A 24,172-nucleotide genomic window follows, 5' to 3' on the forward strand; every position below is an offset into this window, starting at 1 on the left:
TATCAGTGAGTTAAAAGGCATGCATGGCTTAACAACTTTTGAAATGTAGTTTCAAAATACTTTCCAGAATGTTGAACCAATTCACAGTTCCACTAACAGTACATATTTACCAATTTCCTTTTTTATCAGTCTTCTCAATCTTATAAGTATTAGATTGGATCTCAGAGTTATTTTAATGTGTATTTCTTTAATTAATAGAGATTTAGAATATTTTCAAAAAAAAATGGCTGTTGATAGTTTGTATTGCTTCCATTAAGTGTTTATTCAGGGGCCACTAGGTGGTCCAGTGGATAGAGCACCAGCCCTAGAGTCAGGAGTACCTGAGTTCAAATATGGCTTCAGACACTTAATAATTACCTAGCTGCATGGCCCTGGGCAAGCCATTTAACCCCATTGCCTCACAAAAAAATAAATAAATAAATCTGCTTATTCCTATCCTTTGATCAGTTATCATTTGGATACATATTCTTATATGCTTGAATCACCTATAGATAGATATGTAAATACATAGATCCATGTATCTATCTATACATCTTGGAAATGAGACTTTTATCAAAGAAACTTGTTGCAAGTCATTCCCCACTCCTTCCATGGGTGTCTGCTTCCCTACTAATTTTAGCTGTATTAGTTGTATTTATGCAAAATCTTTTAAATTTTATATAATTGAAATTGTCCATTGTATCTTCTGTGATCATCTTTCTTCCTTATTTGGTCATGATCTCTTTCTTTATCCACTTCTCTGACTGGTAATTTTCTTCATTGCTCTTCTTGATTTATGATATGACCCCGGGTTCTTGAAAATGATCCCCTACTAAAAAGAAAGAAAAAAAGTGATCCCCAAAGAGTTCAAATTCTGGCAAGGACTGCTGAGTTGGAAGTTTTTAAAATAGATTCAGGGGTTGGCTTCCTGTAGGTCTCTTTTCTTAGGACCTAATTAAGTGCAGAGGGAACCAGAACCATATAGGTCTCAGGGCATAGGTGTTTCAGATTCTTGTCTGAAAAGTCATCTGCTAAATATTGGGAGGAGAGAAAACAAGTTGCCCAAAGTGAAGATTCTTCAAATATTGAGGGAGTAACCTCTGTGGCCAAGTAAGTCATCTACTTGGCTTTTCTGGGTCTCAGTTTCCTCTCCTATAAAATGAAACAATATGACTTAATAATCCTTATTGTCCCTTTTACCACTAAAGCCACAGCCCTGGAAGTGGACACAATCCTTTGTGTGGTTTCAGATAAATAAAATAATAATGAGTAAAAAAGCATTTATATCACACTGAATATGTACCAGAAATGATGTAATTACCTGGAAGGTAATTAACCCCCATTTATAGTAAGAGAAGCAAGTAAATAGGTTAAATGACTTGCCCTGTCATACAACTAGTAAGTGTCTGAAGCTGAATTTGTGATAAAATCTTCCTGATGCCCGACTATGAACTCTATCCACTGAGTCATCTCGGTGCCATACCTCATCCTCAAGCTCCAGCTTCTTGGTAGAAGTGGGAAATTATGGGTATGAAACATTACATTTAACATTACATATTTTGATATTATGTTTGCTGATTTTCTATTTTCTACCTTTTAGAGGATCCTATATTATAAGAGATGGTTCTCTGGATAAGATAAGGTCATAAGGAAATGTTGGAGTCAGCCTAAATGAACTGCTCTCCCTAGAGCTATCATTAAATTTCCATTGTGAGATTGACACTACAGAAATGAGGAACAGAATAAATCATGACTTAATTTATTGTTTCATTAATTGCTTAGTTGTAAGACCTGAGTGGGAAATTTTAGTAACATCAGTTAAAGTTTAAAAAAATGTGCCCTGTATTCTCTCTTCCTCCCCACTCAAAGAGTTGGTTGTTAAACATTTAGTAATAAAGATAAAACAATGAGTAATATAAATAATGCAAAAATTAAATATATTTTTAAAATAAATTTCTTGCCAGAGGCCTGGAGAGTATTTCATAGAGATGTTCCCAATATTCTTTGATGTGACACAGAGCTTCCACGAGGGCAAACCATTCCAAGGACACAGATGAAGAAGTCATAGTTTATTCTGGTCCTATTGCTATTCTCAGCATTAAATCTCCCATGTCTTCCTTTCTTTTAGGCCCAGACAGAAACAACACCATCTGTGAAAAGTGCCCAAGTGGGGACATTTTCTCCCAATGGGACCCTGGGCAAGTGTCTGCCATGGACCAAGTAGGTATATGGGACTTATTGGTCCCTTCTTTGTGTTTGTTCATTTGTAGTGCTTTAAACAAAATTCTGAATTTAATGAAAATCAAATAAAAAATGTTTCCATATACCAAGCAAAACAGAAAGAAAGAAAGAAAGAAAGAAAGAAAGAAAGAAAGAAAGAAAGAAAGAAAGAAAGAAAGAAAGAAAGAAAGAAATATATGCAAGGGGGTACAAGAAAGTAAAGAAAATAAAGTAAAGAAATAAGAAAGTAAATAAGTGGTTCTCAGTGAAATATATAGTTTATTCTGTATCATCAATATTTTCTTTTTATTTTCTTTTTATCTTGATGTTCATAACAATTTGTACAAGCCCTGATTTGTAGTATTTCCCAATTTCTGAGACATGAGTGCCCATTCTGAAATTTTGACATTTGTCCTACAGATTGAGTTGACTCTAGCAGACTTCTAATATACAGAAAACTGTGAATCTCTATTCTATATAGATTCACTCTATCTCTATATCTATATTCTTTTCAGCATAAAAGAAATTCAACAAGTAACTTTCTGTTCTGCGTGTCTGTACTTCCTTCTGATCTTTCTGTTGGCTAGTCCCCATGGTTAAGCCTTTTCCCTTAAACTGAACTAAAATCTGCCTTTCTTTGACTTCTCTCCATCACTTCAGGTTCTACCCTCTGGGGCCAAAGTGACTGAGATTACTTCTCTTCTACTTAATACCTTTTCAAATACCTGCCAGACTTCTCTAAGTCATCCTTCAACAGCTCCTCACATGCATGGTTTTGAACCATGATTGTCCACTCATGCTTGAGCCATCCAGATAATATTTTAAAGTGCTGGCTCATGTGAGATGCTAGTGTTATTAGCAGTCATCCCTAGTTTTTCTTATCTACAAATGAGGGACCAAAGGACCCTTGAAGTCCCTTCCAGCTCAGAAGCTCTTTACCTATAGCATGCTCTTATGGAAGCTCTCCTGCTAACTGAGGAACTTCCTAAAATGGGACCCTGAACATAATTCTTCATGTGGGTTGACCAGGACAGTGCACATGGGCAAGCAATTCCTTTATTCTAAACCCTAAGACTAAACTAATGTGTCATGGTCAGCATGACTGTTGACTCACATGAAGTATTCAGGGACTTCATACTCTGGAACTATTTCAGATTTGGCCCCATCTCCTTCCTAGGACAGTGGTATGGTAGAGTGGAAAAGGGTTCTAGAGTCCAAGAACCTAGGTTCAGATCCTACATCTGATAATTGCTTCCTTTGTGATCCTGGAAAAATCACTTTGATTCTTTGGGCCTCTATTTCCTTCTCTTAGAGGATTAAAGTAGGGGGGCTTCTGATGTCCCTGATGATAATAATGATGATTATGATAAATGGGCAGGTAGGTAGCACAGTGGATAGAGAGCTGGATTTTTCAGGTAGGAATATTCTTCTGCTGAGTTTATATCTAGCATCAAACATTTATAGGCTGTGTGATTCAGTGTTTGCATCAAATCACTTCACCTTCTTTGTCTCAGTTTTCTCACCTGTAAAATGAACTGGAGAAGGAAGTAGCATACTAGCCTAGTGTCTTTATCAAAATAAAACAAAAAAACCCCAAAAAGATCTAAATGGGACCATGAAGAGTTGGATTTCCCTAAAATGACTAAACAATAACGATTAAAAATTAATAATAAAATGAAATAGTAATTGAAATGGACATGGGGGGGGGGGGGTAACCAAACTAGAATTATAATGATGTGCACTTATATATTATTAGTTTAAGTAACATGAAAAAATTCAGTCTAACTTCTGACCACCTTACTATTTTGGGAGAAGTAACAAAGATTGATGTATTGTTTAAGATCCCAAGGAGAGAGAGAGACAGAGATAGGGAAAGAGAAAGAGACACAGAAGGGAAGGGAGGGAGGGAAAAGACAGGGATATTGAGTGAGGGGGGGGGAGAGAGAGAGAGAAGGAGAAGGAGGAAGGGAGAGACAGAGAGAGAGGGAGGGAGAGATTAAGAAGCTTCTCTCTCTCTCTCTCTCTCTCTCTCTCTCTCTCTCTATATATATATATATATATATATATATATATATATATATATATATATATATATAATTAAAGTCTACCTGTGGTGGGAAGTGTCATTTGGCTTAAAAAGGAGGAAGAACCAACATCTCTAGTCTTTTCTTTCAACTGTTCATTTCCAAGGAAGATTTTAATCCCTGCCAGAAGCAGGAAGCTATGGTCTTCTCAGAGAAATGGGGGACCAGACTAGAATTATAACTATCCAGTCCTTTGAATAGTATTAACATAAGTGAAATGACTAGGTTTAGTCTAATTTCTGATTACTTTGTTTTTGAAGGAGGAAGGGAAGCCCCAAGGTCTCTATTCAAAACTTGTCCCACCTCTACCCAATACCAATTCCACAATTAAATGCATCACAAAAACCCAAAGAAACCCATTTATCAAAATTGCAGGCAAGGGGAGATCAGAGAAGATAATACACAGGAGAAGATCTGTGCAGATAATATAGAGGATGTGAGCTTTCTCACTGGGAGTGATGTAACTCAGTTGAACCAAGAGAATGTTCTAGATTTTATCCAAAGGGAAGCTCCACCAAGTCTCTAGTGGTACAGGCTGGGGAGGAGGACATGCTGTCAGTTGCTGGCACCTCTCATGTGCTCTCAGTCTTTTCCTTCATCAACTGAATTGGGGGTGGCCTCTTCCATCTTCTCTGCTGAAGCTAGAAGCCAGAAACAATTTGATGCTTGAAGAGTCCCCCAAGAAAACTTGAAGTTTGAGAGGTCATGAAAATGACTGATCAGGGTGTTCTCCCACCAACTCTACTTAGACAGCTCCTGCGGGGCAGGGAATACATCTCCATCAATGAGGAAAACATCGCATACCAATGAGCATTGGGACAGGAGGTACAAGAACAGCACCAAGAATAATCAGCATTTGCATAGCACTTTCTAAGTATTATCCCATTTGATCTTCATAACCACACAAGACATGGGTGCAATTATTATCCTCATTTTACAGATGAGGAAACTGAAGTACAAAGGGGTTAAGTGACTTATTCAAGATTTACCTCTCATTCTACATCCAGCACTCTGTCCACTGATGTCCATGGATGTCCACTGAACCACCAAGCTATCTCTTGCTCTATGATTTTTTTAGAGTTGATTATTTTAGTCTATTCCATCCATTCCACTTATTCCATTCAATCCTATTAATTTCCATCTTCCTGTTAGGTTAAGCAGTGGGGGGGGGGGGGGGGGTTAGTACTTGCCTTGGAGTTCAGAAATCTCCACTTCTGTCTCTCAGAGTAAACTGTGTGTCACAGGCAGGTCTCACTCTCTCAATGCCATAGATAGCAACTATGACTTATACTTCCTGACAAGTTGCCGATCTGCACCAGAGGAAGGCCTTTCTCCACCAGGGAATTCTCTACATTGATCAACTTGCAGTTCTGGGTCCCTTAAAAAAAACCAAGATTACTTCATGGTTCCAATTTGTCTAAATCTTTTTGGATCCTAACCCTGGACACATTGACTTTCTAGCAAATCCAATATATGTGCCATTCCTTCTAATTTTATGTGATATCTATGAATTTGAGAGGTTTGCAACTCTGTCTTTACCTCCTTCTCTCCCTCTGGAGACTAGGCCTCTTTTTCTGTAAGCTTCTTTGGCTGACAAGAAACATGGCTGACTGCAATTGGGTGACAGATAGGATCACTTGGTTTTGATGGGATGATGGGAATGAATTCCTGTTCAATGACACATGTCCTCATCTGTCTTTCTAGTTGTACTGCCCAGGGTCTAGCTGAAGAAAAGCCTGGCACTGACACCAGTGATGCTATTTGCTCAACTAAGAGTGGTCTGCAAAGCACAAACACTTTAAACTTTATTCCCATCATGGTCATCATGATCATCATTTCCTTTCTCTTACTGTGGATGGCATTTACTACAAGACAAAGGAATCAAGAAGGAGGTAAGCAGAGACATAAACAGGGAGGAGCAGTAGAGATTTTGCCCCAGAGCATTGAGTTTAGAGGGCTCCTTTTGGACTTTAGAAATCACAGATCTCAGGGCCTAAACCATACATTCATTCAGCGAATCTAAGGAAATGCCCTCTGGATGGCAGAGGAGTGATCCCCCCAATCCCCATCCTTCCTCCTTACTCCATCTTTCCCTTCCCAACTTAACTGCTAAAGACAAGGGTCAGTCTGAAGCATATTTATAGAACTATCCCTGTGGAGGGGCCACTCACTAGCAGAGGTGGAGGGGAGGGAAGGGGAAGAGAGGGGAGGGGGGAGGGGGAGAGAGAGAGAGAGAGAGAGAGAGAGAGAGAGAGAGAGAGAGAGAGAGAGAGAGAGAGAGAGAGAGTTAGTTGACTAGATAAATGATGAATGAATGAATTGAAAAATTAATAGATGCTGGATAAGTGGCCAAATAGATGGAAGAACCAGACCCAGAAATTCTCCTATTAGGTCTCTTTCCAAAGGGGATCAAGGGAAAAGTAAAAGAACCTAGATGCCCTAAAATAGCAACTCTTTTTGTGATGACAAAAAAAAAACTGATAACTGAGGGGATGTTCATCAATTTGGGAAAGGATGAATAAGCTCTGATATGTGATCAGTTTGGAATAGTACCATGCTGTAAGAAAGGATGAGTTGGTTGATTTTAGAAAAACATGGAAAGGCTTGCATGAAATAATGAAAAGTGAAGTGAGCAGAACAAAGAGTGTCATATACACTGAGTGTCATGTTGTTCAAAGAATAACTGTGAACAATCCCATTATTCTGAGAATTACAAATACTCAGATCAACTATAAAGGATCAATGAATGAGGATGCTCTCCACCTCCAGAAAAAGAACTGATGAACAGATAGACAATAAGTATGAGTCTACATCTTTTTACAAATCTTAGTCAAATGGGGATGAAGGAAAGAGCTTGGAATTTAAAATGTAACAAAAAATATTAAATGCAAAGGGAGATGGGAGAATGGATGCATAGGCATATAAAATGATGGATGGAGGGATAGTTGAATGAAAGGAAGAATGTATGTATGGATAGATAGATGGAAAGATGAATAGTGGCTGGAAAATAGATGAATAGCCAGATAAAAATATGCACTTTAAAAATATGCTACATGGTGAAACTAGGTGGTGCAGCAGATGGAGCACTGCTCCAGAGTCAGGAAGAATTCATGTCAAATCTGGCCTCAGACACTTGACTCTTACTGGTTGTATGACCCTAGAAAATCCACTTATCCCCAATTGCCTCTCAAAAAATGTACACTAAAATGGCAAGTCAACTCAAGCAGCATTTATTATTCACCTATCATTTGCCAGGCACTGAACTAGTCCCATAGATATATCCAAAGCAAGTTGATCTGGCTACTGAATTTCTCTCAGAACCATTCATAAATCACTTGCTCCATGCAGAGTATTTTGTCCAGGAGTCAAGGTTAATGAGTTCAATTCAGGAAATATCTATTAGGCTCCTCCTCTGTACAGATACACTGTACAACAGTAAAGCAGGTCTCATTTTTTATTTTGTGTTTTTGCAAGGCAATGGAGTTAAGTGACTGGCCCAAGGCCACACAGCTAGGTAATTATTAAGTGTGTGAGGTCAGATTTGAACTCAGGTACTCCTGACTCCAGAGCTGGAGCTCTATCCACTGCACCACCTAGCTGCCCCCCAGGTCTCATTCTCAAAGAGACTCCTGGCTGGTTGGGTGGCGTAGGTTATCTATGAATTTGAGAGGTTTGCATAACCATAACCATGGAGAAGACTACTAGATACATATAAGATCCTGTTTTGGCAGGAGGGAGAAAAGAGATCATATCAGAATATCAGAATGAGAGTTCCTCAAAGGTGAGGATTCCTTCCTTTGCCTGCCACCTTCTCTCTCTCTGTCTCCCTCTCTCTCTTTCTCTGTCTATCTCATGGACTCTGATTGTTGCTGTGTCTCTGTGTCTCTCTGTCTCTTTCTGTCTCTCTTTCTGTCTTTGTGTGTCTCTCTCTGTCTCCGTCTCTCTCCATCTCTCTCTGTCTCTGTCTCTGTCTCTCTGTCTCTCTGTCTCTGTGTCTCTCTGTCTCTCTCTCTCTCTCTCTGTCTCTCTCTGTCTCTCTCTCTCCCTCTCTCCTCCTTTTGTCTTTGTATCTCTAGCACCCAGCATAGCTCCTGGTATATAGTAGGTATGTGGTAAATATTTTTAATTGATTGATGCACCACCTAGTTTTCCCATGTAGCATATGTGCAAAGTGCACATTTTCTAGCTTAATAAATGCTTTCACTATTCATCTGGGGTTTTCCTGGAGCAGTTTGCCACACAGCTGAGAAAGAGTGAACAACAACAGCAAAATTTGGTGGGTGATAGGCTGAATGCTGGGGCTACACCCCCAGTACATACCCTCAAAGGGCTCACATCCTAGCAAGAGACACAGCAGGCAGACCCCCTTGTACATATTTAGTGATAAATGAGAGGTTCTCTCAGAAGGAAAGGATTTGTTTTAAGAGGAAGTGGGCAAGACTTGTGGCAGCAGATGGAATACGAATCATTTTAATTAAAGGCAGAGGGGAAGCAAGGGGAGCATTTCAAGCCTGGATGGCAGCGGATGAAAAGGCATTCCTTGTGTCCTCTGTGAGAACATAAGATCCTTAAAGGGGAGTTTGGCTTATTCTTTTTGCTTTTAACCCTAGAATCTCTAGTGTCTAGTACACAATGAGTACTTAATAAATTCATGTTCACTGATGAAATTCCCAAAGTCACACATGGAGTACCAGAGGCTTTATATGAGCCCGGGTTTTTTTGACTCTGGGCCCAGGGCTCCATCCATTGCGCCCTAGATAGATGTTTTAGTAATTCTAATTTTGTAATTCTAATTATCCTTTCATTAGACATCCTGCTTCCTGACAGTCATCTTTGCATTCAGCTTATGATCTAGAAAGAATGGTGAGGAACTTTTTGTCAAACCTATGGATTGATCAGTTCATTTTTCTACTTACGTTGTTTCCTGGGTCCCTAGCTTTTCTAGCTCAGAATATCCTTCCTTAAACCTTTGATCCCTGACAATAAGCCTGGACAGCATCAACTTGGCCAGTGATTTCTAAATCCATCTTTCCATTGAATAGGAGACCCCTTTCCATTAATAACATGAGGATCCCAGACACCACATTTTAAGAAAGATGTTGGTAAGAGGTGACAGGATGATGATGGGCCTCAAATTCCTATCATATAAAAACTAAATGCAAGATCTGGACATGTTTTGTCTGGAGAAGGGAGGAACAAATGATAGAGTGACTTCAGACTGTTCCTTAGAAGATGAGTCTTGTTCTGTTAAGCCCAGGAGGGGAGAACTAGCACAAATGGGTGGAATTCCAAAGAGGGTCATCAATTATTAGGTTTAAACACGGGAACAATTTCCTCAGCATCCAAACTATACTCAAGTAGAAACCATTGCTTCAGGAAGGAACTGATTCTTCTAAATATCTTCAAATGGAGGGTGGAGAATCAAGTTCTGGAGAGCTGAGAAAGAGAATTCTTGGCCAGGTTTGGGTTGAGAGAGTTAGCCTCTGAGGTCCCTTCCCATTCTAAATCTATGATACTAAGAAAGGGAAAAGTCATGGGAAGCTCCGGAAGTGAGATGTAGTATACAGGGTTGTTGTTTGAACAAAGATAGATCACCTTTTTGTCCCTAAGGTTCAGATTTTTCAAGTGATTTGTAAGGACTGGATCATTGATTATAGGTAGCACACACTCATACACCTACACACTCAAACACAAATACACATATTCACAAAGACTGACACACAAACAGAAACAGACCTGAAAATTTGACCTCAAACTGGCTACATTTTTGCTTTTCCATTTCCAAGTCACTGACCCTGACCCCCTTAAGGCCATCACCATGCCTGTGCTAAAGACCAAAGAACAAGAAGAATTAATTCTATTTAAAGAAAGAATGTCTGGAAAGTAAGGAACCTAGATTAGGCTATTGAGACCATAGTGGAACCTAAACCTAATTCATACTCTCTGTCATTTGAATAAAGTTCATCCAAAATGATGTTGGCCATTTCCTGTTTACACCGCCTCATTGTTTTGCAGCCAAAGGCACATTCTGTGCTGCAAGTGAGATCTAAGGCATGGAGCTGAGGATATATGAAGCAGAAAAAAATTTTCTATGATGAACAGGTTAAATAATTAACCCATTTATTTCTGTGCCGGTCCTACATTAACACTGACCTCAATCACAGGGGTTCAAACAATATCACGGAAAGTACTTGAAGTCCAACCACATTCTCATTCCATGAGTCAACCTATATTACAGAAACCAAAACAAACTTGACCATACTCCCATCCCATTGGTCAAACTATGTTAAAGAAACTCTTTGAAGATTGTCCCTACTCCTATCCCATGGGTCAAAATATATTGCATAAACTACTTAAAGCTTACCCGTATTTCCATTTGTGGATCAAACTTTATTGCATTTACCCATACTCTTATCCATGGGTCAAACTATACCACAGAAACTACTTCAAGCCCATTCATTTTTCCATCTCATAAGTCAAATTATATTATAGAAATCACTTGAAGCTTGCCCATATTCTCCATGTGACAAATTATATCACAAAAAAGACTACTTGGAATCCACCCAAGCTTCCATCCCATGAGCCAGTCTATATTACAGAAACTATTTAAAGCCTGCCTCCTTATTGTTCAAACCATATGAAAGAAGCTCCTTGAAAACTGACAATAATCACATCCAAAAGTTCAAAACATATTACATAAAATACTTGAAGCTTGCCCAAACTATATTACATTTACTCATTCTCCCACCCTTGGGTCAAATTATATTATACTTTCCATACTCCCATTCATGGATCAAACGATATAATTTTTTAATTGTTATTCATTCATTCATTCATTTATTTATTTTTGATTTTACATTTTTCACCTAATTTTACTTCCCTCCCCCCACCCCCCACAGAAGGCAGTCTTTACATTGTTTCCATGCTATGCATTGACCTAAGTTGAATGTGATAAGGAAGAAATCATATCCTTAAGGAAAAAAAACTAAAGTATAAGAGATAGCAAAATTATATAAGATTTTTTTTTAAAAATTAAAGGCAATAATCTTTGGTCTTTGTTCAAACTTCACAATTCTTTCTCTGGATATAGATGGTATTCTCCATCACATATATTCCAAAATTGTGCCAGATTGTTGTACTAATGGAATGAGCAAATGCATTAAGATTGATCATCACCCATATGTTGCTGTTAGGGTGTACAATGTTCTTCTAGTTCTGCTCATCTTTCTCAGCATCAGTTCATGCAAATCCTTCCATGCTTCCCTGAATTCCCATCCCTCCTGGTTTCTAATAAAACAATAGTGTTCCATCATGTACATATACCATAGTTTATTAAGCCATTCCCCAATTGATGGACATTCCCTTGATTTCCAATTCTTTACCACCACAAACAAAGCTGCGATGAATATTTTTGTACAAGTGATGGTTTTACCCTTTTCCATGATCTCTTCAGGGTATAGACACAGTAGTGGTATTCCTGGTTCGAAGGGTATGCACATTTTTGTTGCCCTTTGGGTTTAATTCTAAATTGTTCTCCAGAAAGGTTGGATGAGTTCACAGCTCCACCATCAATTAGTGTCCTAGATTTCCCACATTCCTTCCAATATTGATCATTGTCCTTTCTGATCATATTGACCAGTCTGAGAGGTGTAAGGTGGTACCTTAGAGATGCTTTCATTTACAATTCTCTAAGTAATGATTTAGAGCGATTTTTATATGACTACGGATTGCTTTGATTCCCTCATATGTAAATTGCCTTTGCATATCCTTTAATCATTTGTCAATTGAAGAATGGCTTTTTTTTTTAAATTTGACTCAGTTCTCTGTATATTTTAGAAATTAGTCCTTTGTCAGATATACTAGTTGTAAAGATTGCTTCCCAATTTACTACATTTCTTTTGATCTTAGTTACAGTGGTTTTGTCTGTGCAAAAGCTTTTTAATTCAATGTAATCAAAATTATCTAGTTTGTTTTTAATGATGTTCTCCATCTCTTCCTTGGTCATAAACTGCTTCCCTTTCCATAGTTTGGACAGGTAAACTACTCCTTGATCTCCTAGTTTGCTTATAATATTGTTTTTTATGTCTAAATCCTGTATCCATTTTGATCTTGGTCTAATCCAAGTTTCTTCCATACTAACTTCCACTTTTCCCAACAGTTTTTTATCAAAGAGAGAGTTTTTATCCCAAAAGCTGCACTCTTTGATTTTATCAAACAGCAGATTACTATAATCATTTCCTGCTATTGCACCTAGCCTATTCCACTGATCCACCACTCTATTTCTTAGCCAATACTAGACAGTTTTGATGACTGGTGCTTTATAATATAATTTTACATCTAGTTGGGCTAGGCCACCTTCTTTTGCACTTTTTTTCATTGAAACCTGGGAAATTCTTGATTTTTTATTTCTCCATATGAATTTACTTACAACTTCTTCTAATTCATTAAAGTAAATTTTTGGGAATGTTGATTGGTAGGGCTCTAAATAAGTAGTTTGATTTTGGTAGAATTTTCTTATATTGAGCAGTTGATGTTTGCACAGTTATTTAAATCTGATTTTATTTGTGTGAGAAGGGTTTTGTAATTGTTTTCAAAAAGGTTTTGAGTCTGCCTTGGCAGGTAGACTCCCAGGTATTTTATTTTGTCTGACTTTGAATGAGAGTTGTCTTTCTAGCTCTTTCTACTGCATCTTATTAGTCATATATAGAAATGTTGAGAATTTATGAGGGTTTATTTTATATTCTGCTGCTTTGCTAAAGTTTCTAATTATTTCTAGTAGTTTTTTAGATGATTTCTTGGGATTCTCTAGGTATATCATCATGTCATCTGCAAAGAGTGAGAGTTTTGTCTCTTCCTTCCCAATTCTAATTCCTTCAATTTCTTTTTCTTCTCTCATTGCTGAAGCTAACATTTCTAGTACAATACTGAATAGTAGTGGTGATAGTGGGCAACCTTGTTTCACCCCTGATCTTACTGGGAATGCCTCTAGCCTATCCCCATTGCATATAATGCTTGTTGATGGTTTTAGATAGATACTGCTTATTATTATAAGAAATAATCCAACACTCTCTAGTGTTTTTAGTAGGAATGGGTGCTGCATTATGCTCAAAAGCCTTTTCAGCATCTATTGATATATGATTTCTGATAGGTTTGTTATTTATATAGTTAATTATACTAACTATAATTATAATAATTATAATAACTATAATTAATTATACTAATGGTTTTCCTAATATTGAACTAACTATAATTATACTAATTATAATAACAATAATTGAGTATACTAACAGTTTTCCTAATATTAAACCAACCCTGCATTCCTGGGATAAATCCCACTTGGTCATAATATATTATCCTAGTGATAACTTGTTATAATCATTTTGCTAAGATTTTATTTAAGATTTTTGCATCTATATTCATCAGGGAGATAAGTCTATAATTTTCTTTCTCTGTTTTAACTCTTCCTGGTTTAGGTATCAGATCAAACTATATCACAGAAAAACTTTGCAAGTCCATTCATGCTCCCCTCTCATGGGTCAAACAATATCACAGAAACTATTGGAAGCCCACCCATGCTCCCATTCCATGGGTCAAACTAGGACAGAAAGTACTTAAACCCCTCCATACTCCCATCCATGGGTCAAATTATATTGTAGAAACTATTGAAACTTGTCCATTATCCCTTAGGTCAAAACATATTACAGAAACTACTTGACTCCAGGCATATTCCCATTCCATTGTTCAAACTATATGATAGAAACTATGTTGAGACCACCCTTGCTCCCTTCTATGTTTCAAACTATGTCAAAAACTATTTAGAGACCATCCATACTCACATCCAATGAGTGAAATTATATTACAGAACCCACTTGATGCTTTCCCATAATCCCATCCATGGGTCAAGCTATGTTACATTTGCCCATACTTCCATCTATGAGTCAAACTATATTGTGCTTGCCCATACTCCTATCCATTTGTCAAACTATGTAACAGGACTACTTGGAGTCCATCCATGTTTTCATTCTATGGGTCACACTATATTGCAGACAGCATTTGAAATTTGTCCATACTTCTTTCCCATGGATAAAACCATATTACAGAAACTACTTGAACTTAATCATATTCTCATCCCATGGGTCAGGCTATTTTAGAGAAACCACTTGAATCTTGCCCGTAATTCCATCCATGGGTCAAACTATATCATAGGAAGTACTTGAAGCCCATTCTTACTTCTACCCAACGGGTCAATCTATACTACAGAAAATATTAGAAGTTTGCGCATAATCTCATTCATGAGTCAAACTATATGACAGAAACACCTTGGAGTCCACCCATAGGTCAAATAATATTACAGAAACTACTTGAAGCTTGCCTATTATCCTATCCCATGGCTCAAAACATATTGCAGAAAATACTTTAATCCACCAATATCCCCATCTTATGACTGAAAATATTACAGAAAATACTTAAAGTTTGTCCATAATCCCATCCATGGATCAAATTATATTACAGAACTTTCTTAAAGTTTGCCCATACTCCCATTTTATGGTTAAAAATATATTAAATAAATCCATCCATATTCAAATCCATGTCTTAACCAATCCTTAGTACCTCCCACCACAGTCCTAACTCCTCTCTTATTCCTTTCTCAGCCCATAGATCATGCCTTTTTCCTTGCTGGCTGCTAATCAGCCCAGTTGGAGTCACCTTGCAACTGTCTGAACTTTGTTCTTTACTTCCTGAATTTTACTAGATTCTGCTCAGCCCCTCAGAGTATAAACTTAAATATTTCTGCTCTCCAGAGTCATTTGTTATAAATCATTTATCGGTCCCTAAATACATTTGAGTCAAGAGCCATTTTAAGTGAATTCATTCACATTTATTTGAATCCCTTAAGCCTTTCAGTTGGCAACATGGAGGTTAAAAGTTTCACTGCCAACATTTAGTATAGATGTGATGTCCTGGAACAGAGGCTTGCTAGTAAGCCAACAGAATATGACTTCTGAAAGATTAGATGTAGAAAACTGAAAAAAGCTGTGAATATATGCCTGAAATGAACAGCATCAGCTTTCCAAGGACTAGCATGAAGAAGCTGGCTATACAAAGAAGGTAGATAGGTATCTGTTGTTTTACCTGAGTTTATTTCACATGTATGTATGTATGTATTCATAGCTATGTATTCATTTATTGCTATTGTTCAGTCATGTCTGATTCTTCATGATCTCATTTGTAGTTTTCTTGGCAAGGATCCCAGAGTAGTTTACCATTTCTTTCTTCGGTTTATTTTACAGATGAGAGAACTGAGGCAGATAGCATTAAATGACTTGCCCAGAGCCACCCAGTTAGCAAGTATCTTATATGAGATTTCAACTCAGGTCCTCCCAAATACTCCAGACCTGGTGCTTTGTGCACTGTGATGTCTCCTAGGTGTTCATATACACACACACACACACACACACACACACACACACACACACACATATATATATATATATATATATATATATATATATATATATATATATATATGAGTAGCTTATTCTTGGGTGGCACAATGAACATCAATGACAGAGGAAGATAAATTATTATTTTCTATTATATGAATGATGCATTACTGCTTTTTATTTCCTCATTCAAGGACCAGTTCCTGAAGGTCAGTTAGTTTCTGAAGAATGAAGTTGATAGAAGAGATTGGCCTAATCCTTGGGGCACATGCTTGATGATCTCTGCTGTGAACCCACCCAACTAGGAGACTTTATTTCTATTTAGAATATGAACAGAACCTAATGAAGGTGAATTTCAGCTACAAAGCATAAAGTTATGTTTTTACACTCCCCACTGGACTTTGGGCACAGCTTTTGATAATTGGTCTCCCTGTATGCCTCTGCTCCTTATCACACATTCTCACTAAATCTGCAAATTGCCTATACCTCTCACCTGTGCGCATTTTAATTCTTTGTGTCTATCCATAGCTGTCATTTTGACAGTATCTGTGTCATTGCAAAATGTAAAATGTCTGGATCATTTTTTGTTGTTTTCTATGTCCTGATGCCTTGAAAAATTTAAAATATAGTCAACCAGAAAACTCCTAAAAGATGTGGCCAGAGTTTTAAAAAAAAATTGTGAAAGAATAATGAACTTTCATATTTGAAGCGAAAGTCCCAGTAAGCAGGACTAACTTCTATTTTAGGCACTGTGCAGGAGACTGGCTTATAAGAAAAGAAAAGCAAAACATGTAAGTATAATTTTCCCTTCATTTCCTAGTAGGATTAAGTGATTTGCCCAAAGTCGCATAGCTAGGCAATTATGTGTCTGAAACTGGATTTTTACTCAGATCCTCCTGACTCCAGGGCCAGTACTCTATCCACTGTGCTATCTAGCTGCCCCTAAAATAAGTCATTTTGAATTCTTGTAATTAAATTTAACCATACAAGTTTTTGCTAAATTACTCCTTTTTAATCCTTAAAGAATGTCCAATATAAGATATCCATTAATACTTTCATATCTAAACTTTTAGAATTTTATATTTAGTTTTCATAATTATAAGGTAGAATACATTTTTTTATTTTATAATTATATAATATGAATTTTAATTTAAACCTTTTGGGGACTCAGCAAAGCCAAGTTGATGGCATGAGAACAGACTTTCCCAGGAGCTCTCTCCAAAATATTTCAAAAACCTAAAAATTGTGACTAACTAAATTTTCAAGAGATAGAACCCACGGAAAGATCCAATGAGGCAATTCTCCAGTTCAAAGTAACATAGAAGATCATGGGAGGCTCTGTTCCAGGGGTTGGAGGAGGCAGCATTGTAGCCAAAATCACTGCGCTGGAGCAAAAGAGCTCCAACTTTCCAGGAACAGCTCACAGGGTGCCTGGGTCCAAGCAGCAAAATCAGTTTCCTGACCTATCAACCCAGGGAACAAGTACAACTTGGAAAATCAGCTGTGAAACCTCTGCCAGAGTGAGCTTGGAGCTCGCAACATGGATCTCAGCACAACCCAAATCTGAGGAAATGGCAGCAGGCCCACAGAGCTGCCCTGCTGGGAACTGCCTGGCAGCTGCTCCCAGAGCACTCAGGCCACAGAAGGTAAGGAGGTGGGGGAGAGACTGTCAAGGTCTCTCTTCTGTTCTGGGACAGGACTCTTGTGCTGGTCTGGACCCCCATATTACCATAACAGAGCAGGGACCCTACTCATAGCTCCAGGGCAGAGGGAAGGGCTTATGGTCATCCACAGATCAAAGCACAGGCCAGAAGAACATTCAGAGCCTTTCAGAAGACCTGGAAGTAACTAAAGTCCTTGCAGGGATGTCGCAATAGCACTCAAAAATTCAGGAAGGACCCCCAAACTATGGCACAGGCTGGGGGAAATTAGTAAACAGAAAAAAAGGAACCTGACTATAGGCAATTACTTTGGTCCCATGGAGGATCAAAATGCACACTCAGAAGATGAAAAAGTCCAAGTGTCTGCATCTAAAGCCTCCAAGAAAAATGGGAGTTGGGCTCAGGCTATGGCACAGCTCAAAAAAAGATTTTGAAAACCAAGTAAGGGAGGTAGAGAAAAAATTGTGAAGAAAAAATAAGAGAGATGCAGGAAAATGGGATGTAGGCTTGGGACTTCCTGGCCCCAGGGCCAGTGCTCTGTCTGCTTTTAAGGTCCATGTAGAAAATTTTATCACTGTTTGTACCTGGGAAAATTCAGTTGGAGGATGATGGGGAACTTGGGGCACACTATAGGACCTCTGTTGATAGAAAGCTAGGTAAGGATAGGTGTGGGGTGCTGGGAAGAAAGTTCATCATCTGCTGTTTTCTTCTTTTAACATATTTTTATTGTTAGATACTAAGTTTTTTTGGTACTTTAGTAGGCTGAACTGGGAGGCCAGATAAAAATTCAAATCCTGGATCTAATGCTTCCTTGATTTCTGGTCCTGGGCAGATTTCTTCCCATTCTGGCCAGCAGCTTCATCAACTGGAAATGGGGAGCCTTGGCTTCTGGTCTCTGAGTTGGCTCAGCCTCTTGTAGTTATCCTTTTTACCATTAAAATGAGATGATGATTCTTGTTGCACCTCCCTCCCAAAGACTTTTCTGGGACTCATTTGAACTAATATGGGCAAAGTGCTTTGCAGATTTGAAGAAATATTACATGTCATTTAATGGGTAGTTAGGTTAAACCAATATGGGGAACTCCTTATATTGTACCCAAATTTCTTTCACCAATTCAAACCTATCACTTTCTCTTACTTAGAGTTGCTAAAGGCATGGATCATTTATGTGACTCATTTAGGGTCACACAACCAGAATCCTCATCTTCCCAGCTTCAAGGCTGATACCCATTTGAGATAAATGCTTTATGTGGCTCTGCATAAAAATATATTGTGTACAAATATACATTGAAAGATAAATTTCAAAACAGTACTTATAAAAAGCCACAAATTATTCTCCTCTAAGGAAACTGACTGTACCAAACTTCTTTTCTTCAAATAAAACTGAATATGTTTGTGATCTAGGACTAATAATTAATAGAATTTCCCTTATTCCTAGAAATTGTTGAAGCAAAACCCAATTATTCTCACCTATTTTTGAAACATTTTAGGATCCTATTTTATACACATCCATATATGTATGTATATGATATACACATGTGTTTATGCAAATATATACACATACATATATATTTATAGATATAACAACAGATGACAAGGCTAAATACTTAATTGTTTGGGATATAGAAAAGATTAAAATTTTAGGCCCAAAAGCTCAAATATACAAATACAGATACAGATCTTCACTGTATTAGCTCAGATGTAGCTCAGCCTTAACCTAAAAGATAAAGACCTAATAGTGTATTCCTATTGATCACATGGCAGTACCAGTGTCCATGAAAAGCTCCAGCTCAGTCAAGAACTGTTTATTGTAAAGGCACAGGGAAATGCCTAGGATCAGGAATGGTATTGAGTTAGACCCGTAGGAGCTGTCCTTGCCTACCAGGGCATTGTGGTTTGCCTTGGGCACACTCAGGTGGGCTCCTCTGTCCATCTAGCAAGTCAGCCTCAGTGACCAAGCTGACTGGTATGCTCTTGCCAGTGGACACAATCATGCTTATTTAACACAGTTTTTAGAAGGGTGTAGCTTTGTGTAAGGCAAGGGATTGGAGGCTTGTCTAGGGTGAATGCCAGGATAAATTCAGGCTGTGCCTTGGGATTCCTTAAATTTATCTAGGTAAAACAAATTTTCCACTTGGGCCCAAAAAGTTATAGGGGAGTTTCCTGATAAGAAACTGAGTTTCTTCCATGGTCATCAAATTAAGATGAATGAAAAACTTTAGAGACAGTCTGGGTAATTGCTAATGAATTTATTAATTAGGCTAACTGATAATCAGTAAATTGATGTTCAGTTGTTTCAGTAACCAAACAATTAATGGAAACACTGAGTGCTTTAAATATTTTATAGGGGGTGGCTAGGGGGCGCAGTGGATGGATCACTGTTCCTGGAGTCAGGAATACCCGAGTTCAAATCCAACCTCAGACTTAATATTACCTAGCTGTGTGGCCTTGGGCGAGCCATTTAACCCCATTTTTGCCTTGAAAACACACACACACACACACACACACACACACACACACACACACACACACACATATATATAATATATTTATATATATAATATATATTAATATTAGAAGGGAATGCCCCTGATTGGGGAACAGTTAACCGAGGAAGTGGGTATTTAAATAAGCTGAGCTGAAAATCTTCAGCTCTTTCAGCTGAGAACAGTTTGCCACCTCTAAGGATCTGATAAAGAAATCCGTCTCTACTGTCCACCACACCAGAACCAGCCTCTAAGCTGTGGGTGTCCAGAGCCACCCAAAGCAGGTTAGAGAGTTAAGGGAGCCGCTGCTTTGTTTCTTCGGTTGGGTTTTGCCCCGCAAAGAATCACGACTCAGACTCGGGAATACAGGTTTTGGAAAGAAAATAGAGACTTATTAAAGGAAGTTACAGCATATTAACAAAGGGATGGAAAAGTTTTAAGAGTTTTAAGAGAAGACCGCGTGGATTGCTGAGCGAATTGGCCAGGCCAGCTGGCCAGGGTTCAGCGGGAGGCTGGAAGGTCCAAGAGGCCGCCGCCACCCTCGGACCTCCTTAAATTCTCTCCCAGAGTCCATGGGAGGGGGTGTGTGATCTGGGCATGACCCAAGTCCCTCATTGGAGATTTGGCCTCTTGGGGAGGGGTCTCTTTTGGGGGGTCCAGGGCCTGTGCTCCCTGGGGGCCCCACCCGAAACCAGTGCGACCCAAATCAGGTTGCAGGTCGCCAGGCCGTCAGGTGCGGCCTCAGTCCGACGGCAAAGGAAGCTTCCCTTCACAAAGTTGGCCTCCAGCTGGTCGCACCCCCCTGGCCGCCCCTCTCAGCATCCCGGGGAATGAAGCCAGCTTAATACAAAGTGATGGAGCTCACCGGCAGGTGAGGCGACCAGCGCCGCCGCCCGCCCCGTGCTCTCCCCTGGTGGGGCTTTGGGCGAAGCTGGGCTCCGGCCGGGTGTCCAGGGCTGGCAGCCGCCGGCCGACTCGTCCCCTCCAGGCGGCCCTGAGGGCCCCCGGGCCGCCGCCGCTCCGCTCCGCTCCGCCTCGGCCGCGCCGCCTTCCCGGTCCTGCCTTTCTCCCCGGCCTCGGGTCGTCCGGGCGGCCGGGCGCCGGGGTGCTCGCTCCCCAGGCTCCAGGCCCGCGGGTGGGCCCTCTCCGCCCCTGGATTCTAATGAAGAAAGCATCGTGAATCCAAGAAAACATCATTTCTGCTGTGATTCACCGGGCCGTGCTCAGCCATCTGCCGGCATGGGGGTGGCGGCGCTCCGTCTGGGCATGGAGCTGGGCAAGCAAAGGGCCCGATCTCCAGCCGCACTTAATGCAGGAGACGGAGAGACAGACAGACAGAGACACAGAGAGGCTGAGAGACACACAGAGAGAGACAGAGACAGACAGAGACAGAGAGAGAAGCTCCAGGTATGTTTCCTGTCTACTACAGTGAGCTGCAGGTGTAAGAACTGTGTTACTTAGCCTAGAATTCTGATATTTTGGATCATCCAAACAACTAAATATTTAGCCTTGTCATCTGCTGTTACTACTCTCTCTCTCTCTCTCTTCATATATGTGTGTGTGTAAATGTATGTAAATATGTATGCGTGTGCATGTGTTTACAGAGATGTAAATATACACATGCACATAATATCTACACATGCATGCACTTGTGTGTGTGTGTGAAATAAGGTCCTAAAATGTTTAGCTAGCAGCAGGCATAAAACTAGGAATTTCTGTGCCTGTGTATAAGTACCAGAAACCGGACCTGGGTCAGAGCACGATCTAAGTCGGGAAGGAGGAGGGAGGAGGAGGAAGGATGGGGGAAGCACTCCTCTGCCTTCTAACTGGCATTTCCCTGGATTCACTAAAATGATTGTATGATTTAGGTCCTGAGATCTGTTGTTTCTGCAATCCTAAAGGCCTCCAACTGTGGTCAGAACCCCTAAATTTAATGCCCTGGGGCAAAGTCCCCACTGTCCACCCTCTTTATGTCTCTGCTTACCTCTTGCTTGATTGTTCCTTTGAAAAAAGAGAGCAGCTCCAAATGATAGGAGTAAGACGGAGATGAGAATGATGGCAACGGTTTGAGATCCACTGTCTGATGAGCAAACGGTATCAGCTGTGACAGTGCCCGGCTTTACTTCAACTAGACCCTGGGCAGTACAACTAGGAAGAAAGATGAGGACACATGTCATTCATTCCCTTCAGCCCAGCAAAATGGAGCCATCCAACTTGTCACTCAATTGCAGTCAGTCATGCAGCTCAGCAGCCAAAGATTACAGAAAGTGAGGCAGAGTACCCAAACAGAGGGGGAGAAGAAGATAAAGACAGAGGTGCACACCTCTCAAGGTCATACATAACACAGAAATCTAGGAGGGAGGGCACACACATTGGATTGATCAGAAAATCAGCATGTTCAGAGTTAGTTTTCAAAAAAAAAAAGATTTAAAGAAATTGAATCATGAGACCGTGTTCTTTTGTTTTGTTTTTTGAGGGGGCCAGAACTGCAAGTTCATCAGTGTGGCAAATTCCCTGCTGTGGAAATGCCTTCCCCAATACAGACTGGCAGCTTGTGAGGACCTGAGAGCCTTAGGTTGGTCTGGGCACTTGGAGGGTGGGGCCTGCCTGTGAGACAAAGCTTACTATGTCTAAGATAGAACTTGAGGCTTATAATAAGACTGGATGGAAACATTGTCTTACAATTGGCTAAAAAAAATCAAATCAAAAAATCACAGAGCCAGAGATAACTAGGTGGTCCAGTGGACACAGCAGACAGAGTGCTGGACCTAGAATCTGGAACATGAGGGTTCAAATCTTGGTTCAGACACTAATAGCTGTCTGACCCTGAACAAATCACTTTAGCCCCTGTTTGCCTCCATTGCTTTATCTGTAAAGTGAGTGTAATAATAGTACCAACATCTTAGTGTGGTTATGAGGATCACATGAAACAATACTAGAAAAGACTATGTGATTATTGTAGCTCCTGATCCAATGCCCATAAGTATGAGACATTTTCCTTATTGGTGGAGATCAATGCACTGCTCTGTAGGAGATGACTAGACGAAACTGGGGGAGAATTTCATCTTGAACTGCCCTCCTGGGGACTCCCCAAACTTGATTGCTTCCGGCATCCAGCTTCAAGAAGGAAAATGGAAGAGGCCAACCCCTAATTCAGGTAGGGTAAGATTCTGGGAGCACACGAGAAAAACCAGAAGCCACCAACATGTACTCTTCCCCAACTCTCTGATAACCCCATTTTGGCATTTTCTTGGCAAAGATACTGGAGTGGTTTGCATTTACTTCTCCAGCTGATTTTACAGATGAGGAAACTGAGGCAAATAGGGTGAAGTGATTTGCCCAGTTAGTAATTATCTGAGGTCAGATTTAAACTCAGAACATTGAAAGGTATGTGCTGAATTTCTTTTATATCATAAAAGGAAAGGCAAACTCTAGAGAATAGAGATTCATAGTTTCACATATATTCAAAGGTTTGCTGGGATCAGTTTGAGTTGTAAGCCAGTTGTTAAAATTGTTAAACTTTTGCCTCGGAAATGGTAAATGCTACAAATTAGATCTTCATTTACAATTTTGTTCAGTGTCTAGACATAAGAAAATGCAAATGTTCATGATGCCAAATAATCATAAAAGTGTGTTCTGGCTGTATTTATTTCCGAGATCCAGTTGTTTAACGCTTACCTGCACCCCATTATTGACAATTCGTTTTTTGTTCGTTTGTTTTCTGTTCTGCTCTGTATGGAAACACTTGTTTTATTTGGAGTTAATGAAGGTCAGAAGTTTGTTTAAAACATCATATACCTACTTGGTCCATGGTAGACAATGGTCCAGGGTTCCATTGGTTGAAAATGTCCCTGTTTGGCACTTTTCACAGATGGCATTATTTTTGTCTGTGCCTATATAAGAAAAGGTGACATGGGAGATTTGGAAGCATAGCAATAGGATTAGAACAAACAATTGCTGCCTCAACTGTGTCCCTAGAATGATGGTTCCCTTCTCTGGAAGCTCTGTGTCACATCAAGGAATATTGGAAACATTTCTATGAAATACTCCTCAGGCCTCTGGTAAGAAATTAATTTTTTAAACCATATTTTATTTTTGTATCACTACATTACTGATGTTCCTCCCCCCTTTATTAGTAAATGTTTAACAATCAATTCTTTGGAAAGGAAGGAATATAGGGTACAATTTTATGGTGTTTTTTTTAATGTTTAACTGATATATAAAATTTCCCAAACAATTTCTTAAAATTAAGCAACTAATAAAGCAATAAATTAAGCCCAGATTTAAACTGTTTCCCC

The 24,172-nt window shown here is 39.4% G+C and overlaps 2 protein-coding genes across 11 annotated transcripts in view; one reads left to right on the forward strand and one right to left on the reverse strand.

Moving 5' to 3' along the window:
• The window catches only part of LOC141509270 (tumor necrosis factor receptor superfamily member 5-like), a 95,445-nt gene that overhangs the window by 29,327 nt on the left and 41,946 nt on the right, over nucleotides 1–24,172 (forward strand). Inside the window, exons 3-6 of one of the 10 annotated variants that reach the window (XR_012474630.1) lie at nucleotides 2,108–2,199; nucleotides 5,988–6,175; nucleotides 15,922–16,518; nucleotides 20,050–20,782. Coding sequence is in view for 6 of the 10 variants with exons in the window: in XM_074218672.1 (XP_074074773.1) it covers nucleotides 2,108–2,199; nucleotides 5,988–6,306 (411 nt within the window). In the remaining 4 variants the exon portion in view is untranslated. Of the gene's footprint in view, nucleotides 1–2,107; nucleotides 2,200–5,987; nucleotides 6,468–15,921; nucleotides 20,783–24,172 lie in introns of those variants that run through there. The other 9 variants (XR_012474631.1, XM_074218678.1, XR_012474629.1 and 6 more) reach the window with 9 other exon arrangements.
• The window catches only part of LOC141510256 (uncharacterized), a 28,445-nt gene continuing 24,592 nt past the window's right edge, over nucleotides 20,320–24,172 (reverse strand). The window contains exons 5-8 of the mRNA XM_074220241.1: nucleotides 23,677–23,767; nucleotides 21,859–22,046; nucleotides 20,740–21,033; nucleotides 20,320–20,465 (exon numbers count right to left, since the gene is read on the reverse strand). Of these exons, the coding sequence (XP_074076342.1) occupies nucleotides 20,320–20,465; nucleotides 20,740–21,033; nucleotides 21,859–22,046; nucleotides 23,677–23,767 (719 nt within the window). The remainder of the gene's footprint in view (nucleotides 20,466–20,739; nucleotides 21,034–21,858; nucleotides 22,047–23,676; nucleotides 23,768–24,172) is intronic.

Source organism: Macrotis lagotis, chromosome 1 (genome assembly GCF_037893015.1).
Source record: "Macrotis lagotis isolate mMagLag1 chromosome 1, bilby.v1.9.chrom.fasta, whole genome shotgun sequence".
Lineage (NCBI taxonomy): Eukaryota > Metazoa > Chordata > Mammalia > Peramelemorphia > Peramelidae > Macrotis > Macrotis lagotis.